At 43.0% G+C, this 7,682-nt stretch overlaps 1 protein-coding gene across 3 annotated transcripts in view; it reads left to right on the top strand.

The window, feature by feature from the left end:
• Nucleotides 1-1,806: 1,806 nt before the first annotated feature.
• LOC143345120 (protein gustavus-like) overlaps nucleotides 1,807-7,682 on the top strand; it is a 94,932-nt gene continuing 89,056 nt past the window's right edge. For 2 of the 3 annotated variants that reach the window (XM_076771940.1, XM_076771939.1), the window contains exon 1: nucleotides 2,268-2,310. In XM_076771940.1, coding sequence (XP_076628055.1) covers nucleotides 2,283-2,310 — 28 coding nt within the window. In that variant the 5' untranslated portion in view covers nucleotides 2,268-2,282. Of the gene's footprint in view, nucleotides 2,179-2,267; nucleotides 2,311-7,682 lie in introns of those variants that run through there. The other variant, XM_076771942.1, reaches the window with a different exon arrangement.

The following is a 7,682-nucleotide window of genomic DNA, read 5'->3' as shown; positions in this document are numbered from 1 at the left end:
ATTTAAATGGACAAATTTTCTGTTACCGATGTTCAAAATAGACCTGTTTTACGGATCTCGTGCCGTCTTTTTCCACTGTACAGTTTCTAAAATTATCTTTCACGATCGTAAAACACGACTCAGTAATAGCGAGTACCAGTCATCCCGGTGAATGCAACATTAATTTTCATTGCGTCGAGACCTTGGCTGTCACCCCGTACCTTTCGATGTCGCCCCATTCACAGCAGCGTTGCGTGCTATTTTTTTTTAAAAACAACTTTATTCGTTACGTTAAAAAATAGACGCAAGTACAAGAACTGTATTATATCGATGTACGCGAGGTTCAACGAATAACACAGTTTTCACAATCCGTGTTCATGAATACGTATTTCGAATAACGAAAAGAGAACCAACAATTTTCACGAAGGATTTCCAGGGATTTATTTAAATCGTCTTTAATACCAGAGTTAGCGCATCGTGGAACAAACATTTTAATGGATTTCATTGCTGTCGGTATACACGTACATATACCTGGCAGTTATTACAATTACGTAGTAAATAACTCGCATAAATGCTGAATAAAAGAGGACTGGGAAACATTTGCAAACATTGAATTACTTAACGTGTTTTACCGCGCGCGCGCATTGATTCTACGACATTAGAAAATTGGAAACGTACCACGGTTACTTTACTTTTTCACTAATTTCCATTTTCTCATCTTGCTGAATTCTATCGATCCGTATTGTTCTCTTGAAAGTTACTTTGAACGCGCGTCAGAAATAATTAGTTGTCAGTTTTCCATCGGTCGTTAAAAAAATTTCCCCTTAAATTGGACACGGCAGCGTAGATAAAAAGAAAGACAGGGAAAGATATAGCGCGTACGTAGCGTAAAAACAGGAACGAAACGTGACTTGAAAATAGAAAAATTCTTCGTGGAATATCGTATTATGTCGCGCATCGCGTCGTTGCCGCACGCACACCGGTGAACGTGCATCTCGAGTCATGCTCGAGACCCGTTTCGCAATGCTCCTTCTCTACTTGACATTTGACGTATCCAGTATAAATAACGATCGTTGCTTCCAGTACAAATAATCATTTAATAAATGCCACGTTCGTACGCACCTGCAGCTTTGAAGCTTGATATTTATTTTGCGCAGATTTCACATCCAACGGCCTCCGCTGACCAGGAAAAACGATCGTTGCCTCCGATTCATCGCGAGAATTGCCGACAGAAACATAATCTTTAAAAAAGCCTACGATCCGAAAAATACTGTTTCGACTCTCCTCCGTATTCGATCGTTGTTGATGCGGCTGTGGTTGTAATTACATTTTCGTTTCGCGGTATAGTTTCGTTTTGTTCTTCCAACGCGAAACCGATATACATATTTGCTTCTCACGTGGGATTAGCTATTATCGCGTGACATTTGAACCTTTTACCGATAGCGGTGGAAAAGCGAAGCCTGCAAACGTTCGCCGAGAATCGAGCAACATCCTTTCTGTCGCATCGTCGCGCGTAATTTCTTTTAAAATGCTCGTTTAGACCATGCGCCGGTTTACCTTGGCAAACGTAGGCGTCTCTGTAATAATAGAATTTTGCGTTTCTGCGCTCGGTTTTAGTACGGATCAAATCTCGCGTTATCGATATATAAACGGCGAGTAAACGTACAATGATGCGAAATCCTGTGGATAAACAAGGACAGGCGACGTAACGAGCCCAAGCCGACGAGGAAGTTTCCACATTGCGGATGATAGAGGCGCCTCAGGCGGCGCCGGGCGTCTGCCTCCGAGTCAATCGGGCTCCGAGCGTAGCTTCGGCTACCACCGAATTCAGTTCACGGTGTTGGCTGCTGCTTTGTACATCGTATCGGCTTCTGGCTTCGTGCTCGAGTTGCAATCGTTGTCACGTGGGTAGTTCGCGATACCGTCCCAACGCTCGGGACTGATTCGTTGGGCTCTTTTCACGGCGAACGATCCTCCTATCTGCGATGTCTGCCTATACTTGCTTTCATTTTCGCGTACCTTCGTCTTCGTCACGTCGCGATACTACGATCGGTTGTGCCTCAACACCTAGATACACCGTAGTGGCAAGTTCTACCCACTAAGACAGTATAGATGTCGAACATTTTCGGAAGAAACCCATTCAAGTCTCGGAGACGTCTGTTCTCCTATGATAATAGTTGTCAAGAAACCCTTTCTCGGGTAAGTGTTTGGTGTTACGTGTAATCGGTGAATGTGAACTTCGACGCTGCTTTCACGCAACGTTCGCGAAATACGATCGAGAACCGAATATTTGGCGAATTAATATGCCACCGTGGGAGAACCAAGAGATGGGTCCGTAAGTGCATCGACTATTTCTGATAATAGGCGTATTTTCGAATATGAAACCGACAAGGTCTCTGGACTCTGAAGGAAACGCCGTGCCGCGCCACGCTGCGCAGCCTCTCTCGTCCCTATCGGTCGAAACATTTTCGCGCGATATTTCAACAACTGTCTTTCGTTTATAAGTTTCCTACGTCCGAATATTTCGATTTGCTTCGTGGTATCTTCGAAATCGAGATCCCCCAAGGAACCGACACGTGTTCCAAGAACGAGGATCGCGCTATTTTCTCCGTAAAATAAAATCGGAATTGTAGTTGTTTGCACGAGTGCCGGAAGTCGTTTTCTCGCGATAGACCTTTTTCTTCAGACTCACGTAAGGGAGATGGACACCGACGATGAAACGTGCAAGTTCCCCTTGTTTCGTTATAACGAACCACGGTCCCAGACCAGCGAACGCATTTCCGCAAGTTCGTTCGCTTTCAGTGACGTATACTTGCAGCTCGCGGCGAGTAGTAACGAGAATTTATTGGTAAATTCATGAAACAACGGGTGGTAAACTCTAACGAATCGCTTCGTTATTAACACCAATACCAATACCAACAACAACCGTTTCGCAGCACCTGCGTTTTCACCACCTACGTATACGTATTACCCCGTTGCTTTATTCTTTAGACAGCGACTGTTTGACGAATCAGAAGCGTCCAAGCGTATGTATTCTGCGCTTCTCGTTGGCTCGTTTTCATAACCAGGCTTTAATCCCACAAATTGCTTGCAATTAAATCAGTTTTAGCACCTTTTTGAGCGTCAACAGCGTCCCGTTCCGTCGACTCGTCGTCACTGCTTTTTGCTCTTTCTTGTTCTCTTGTTTCGTTGCAAAGTCTACGATCGCCGATAGGTTCGGGTATAAATTGGACACGACGAACGTCATCGAGAGACATCGTGAAAAATTTAGCACACCTCCCCCGCGCGTTTCCGCTCGCTCCAGTCTCCGATACTCGGCTATCGATTACGACCGATCATTTCGTGTCCTTGGACGTTTCGAGGAAATTACGCCGTAAGAAGGTTTCGATCGATTTTCTCGGTGTGGGCGGACCAACCTGAGCAAATGGACTACGATAGTATAATGTTAAAAGCTATTAACAAATGTTTATGCTGGTGCGCGACGCTCCCAATACGATATCTGCTCTGTCGGAAAAAACTGTTTCTTCGAACCAAGACTACCAATATCTAATCTTATCGCTAATTCCTTGCAACAGTGACACTTTGTGTCTTGTACTTTTATATCGTTGTCAACGTTTAATAGTTGTTGCAAAAATTGTATAATTTTTAAAAGAGCGGCTTGTTTCGAATCAACCATTTCCAAGATCACCTCGTGACTCGAAAATCTAATGGACTCGTATTTTAGGCAATATCGGAGTCACTATTGTATACCACAGGCCTGGTTTATCATTAATAATTGCTTGTACTCGGAATTATACTTTACTCAATCTTACCTAAGCGAACCGAGTAAACGATATCAGTCGTGTTTTAACCGCAAAACAGATATCCCTATCTGTTTTATTGATTGGTACAAATTTATCAGTTTTTTTCCAAAGTGAACTGTGTCGATATCATCGTAGCCAACAAACAAACGATTTGTAGTGGTAATTAAGCTCTGAAACTAACTGTACTCTAATCATCGTGATAAAGATGCATTTTACTTTTCTTTACAACGCTCATGGTTTTGATTAAATTAGTAGACATAACGACCGAAGAACATACTAATCTATAATTTTGACATAAACATAGCGACGTTACTTAAAAGTAATTGCTAGTCATTATTGTCATCATTAGTGTTATCATTGTCATTAATAGATATTTTTAACGACTCCCAAAAGACTAACCGATTAGCTGGTACGACTGATTTTAATTTTTCAATTAGAATATCTGGTCATTGAAGGCAACGATATACCGAGAGTATTATGCGCTACGATAAATTGTCCTATCTACTTTTCATACGCACACATAGGACTATATAAATTTTACATTAGTTAAAATACATTTTTTAAATAAATTAGGACAAATAAATTAGACACTTTCTAGATGTCTATAAAGCTTTTAACACTTTCTAGTTTTATTCGAACGATAGAACGTACATGGAACTTGCAGTATTCCAATATACATGAAAAATGGAAAATGGAAACACATTTTCAGTTTATAAATCTTGAAAATCGTTTCAACGAGGCCGGACAAGGTATAGCATTTTTCTACCGACCGTATAGCTATTCGGGAAACTGTGTTTTCCATAGACTTAAAAATTTATCGTTTCCACAGTGAGTTTGCGCGCAATTCTTTTAAAGCGCCATAGTCATCGATCGGTGAAAGAATCGTTATTGATCGCGGGGGGCCACGGATGAAGGGAAATTAGCAGATTATTTCGATAAATCGCTTTATAGAGATAATTGAAGTTTCTCGAACGTCGCCAGTTTCGTTTCGATGTTATTTTTCCCGGGAACAGTATTTCCCCGTTAAACTACCGGAAGAGGATTGAATTTCACGGCAACTGGTAGACACTGTTGTATGCGTTCCACTGGAACGTGCACACGGACGATGCAACGCGGCCCGCCACGGGAATTGCATAGATTACTGCATCTCGCCGCGAACCATTAGCCTGACCCCTTTCGCGTTCGATAACGATATACGAGTTGAAACGTGCAATATTGTAGAAACGCGCCTGTGTACGCCTGCGACACCTTGGAAACTGTTTGCTCCGTTGATCCATAATTGCTTTTGGTTTCATGGTGTATTACGTTGTTGGGTGAATATAGACGAGCGAACCGTAAATCGTAACGAACGCCGAGGCGGATAACGGTAACGTTTCTTGCAACTCTACCGGTACTCGAGATTCTTCGTTCTTTATTATAGTATGCCAACAAAAATGATGTTATCCACTTGGTATTGCACTTACCATCCCCTATCCTAGCGGCTCTCAACGTTAATCGGTTCGTCCAGTTATCCTAATTTCGATTCTGCTACTTGTAATACTTGGTTGGATTTCATTTTCTCGGCGGTAGAGGTAAACTTGGACCGCAAACAATTAATTTCACCTGTGGAGGCGGCCCCCCTTTTCAGAAATTGAATTACACTATCCGTGGAACAAGTTGATTATATTATTCGTAGACAAAGTGGTACCCTTGGCTTACGTAAATGTACCAACACTCGAGACACGTTTCTAAACGTTGTATCGGCTCTGCTTCACGCGCCCGACTCTCTCTCTCTCTCCCTATTTCAGCGAAATTGAAATTTATTCAGTCGAGACAACGAAGGAGGGCCTCTTCCTCTTTGGTATTCTTCTCGTCGTGCTAGAGGCGATGAAGCCCCTCAACGACCCTGGACACCCGTTATATTTTTCGAAAGCGTATTTCTCGAGCAGAATACAAATGGCGGCGGGCGGGCCCTCTCGATCGCGGTTAGCCAGAAAATATGAAACGATAATAATCTTTTGGCTTGGAGAAATGAGAGGTGGACTCTGCGTTCCCCAGTTTACGATAGATTGCGCGCTGATGCTAAATAGGAATATGCCAAGACGTAACGCCTAGACCCTTGTCACTCGTTTCTCGGTCATTATTCGGATAATTCGGTTAGCAGGAAAGAGAACATTTTTGCCAGTTCCATTAAGCCAAAGGCCGACGTTAGACGAGACGGGTAAGAAAATCGATTACCGGGCTTCGCGACACGACGCGACGCGTCCGGTCTGAAAGCTTTCCGCCTTACACGATAAATCCTTCTTTCGCGAACGGAGATATTGCATTACCTTTCCTCTGACCGGAAAAAGGTTTTACTTTTAAATTACATTGCTCACGGTATATCTCGTCGAGTTCTTGCTCGAACTCGTAATCGTAACTCGAACGGTTACGAATTTTGCGCGTTGTCGATTATCGAACGACTCGTTTAACGCTTAAGCGTCGGAGGAAGTTTATTTCGACCAATACCTCGTTAGAATTGCACATAAACTAAACAGTTGGCAAGTATTTACGGTATAAATTATGGTAGGGCTTACTCGCAGAGCGAGAACGAGCATCAACGATAAACTGAGACGGAAGAGATATAATAAATGATTGCTGCTTAAATATTGTTTATTCGAAGAGATGATACATGGAGTCTGTAAAGGATTACTGATTTAATGTTGCACGGGACCACAGCACTCGCTGTAAAACTTGTATACGAATCTAGTCCTTTAGACGAGGTGGTTTATCGGAAGTTTACCATCTGGTTTGATCGACCGTCTTTCTCGCTGACCTTTTTGCGAGAAAATTGATCGAAGAAAGCAACGTCGTTTCTAGACCGCTTATGGGAAATTAGAGCGAAGGATAGCAGATCGGCCGAAACAGAGTAGAGACGGTGAAAAATAACTGATGTCAAATAGTGAATTGAGAAAGAATGTCTGGATTGAAAGTGTAGCGTTACACCGGCCGAGAATCGCGTATTATAGAGTTACCGATACCATGATAGTAACGAGCGGAAGAGCGTCTCGTGTTCCACGCACGTCATGCGTACTAAATAGAACGATTAGCAACGCGGCTGGCTCATAGACACGTCGTTACTCCACGGAGACGACCACTTATCCCTGAAATGGAATTGTTTGCACCGGCTTCTAAATCGTGTTGTCGTACAGCTGTATATCGCGATTGAATTGCCTTCATGCTGCACCGAACGCCACCGCCGCGCCGACTGCGACCGCAATTTACTACTTTAGCTTCCTATCGGATGACCTCTGTTGCTCGTCACGAAGCGGAAGTGCCGTGCACATAGCTGACATTTTTTAACGCGAACAGACTATCTATAAATACGATTCCCCCGTAATGGTGACGGTGCGGTGTCGTCGGTTACAATGCACGGGTAGTTTGCAAAGCGAAGCTTTGCCTTTCGAAACGCGCAGAAGCGTGTATATGGGTCGAACTTGTGCATACTTTGTTGCTTTAAGCAGAGATTCGTCGAAGCTCGAGCGGTTTAATTTCGACTATGACGATCAGTTTTCTAGTCCGATAGGTTTTCCAAATAAAATTCTGTTATGGAAAGCTAAACATTATTTACGGTCTTTAATCCTCCGGTAGTTGTCATCTCGGAGCGGTTTCTGTGTAATTTACATCAACACAATATACCTTTTACATAACGAACTGTTCGGCTACCAACACGTAAATACAATACGCTCTTTGCATAAGTACAATGCACTGTTTACGTAAGCATGATACGTACTCGAGGGAACATGTGCGCGCACGTGCGTGTGCATGCACGTTTCGTATATCATCGCGGGCTCATAGAAAGATTTTTTAGCTCGAAGTAAGACGAAGAAGAAATTCTGCACCAATTTGCCAATATTTGTCGCGATTCGCACGGTGAAGAAG

This window comes from Colletes latitarsis, chromosome 8 (genome assembly GCF_051014445.1).
Source record: "Colletes latitarsis isolate SP2378_abdomen chromosome 8, iyColLati1, whole genome shotgun sequence".
Taxonomy (NCBI): domain Eukaryota; kingdom Metazoa; phylum Arthropoda; class Insecta; order Hymenoptera; family Colletidae; genus Colletes; species Colletes latitarsis.
This window is presented reverse-complemented; position numbering and strand designations above follow the sequence as displayed.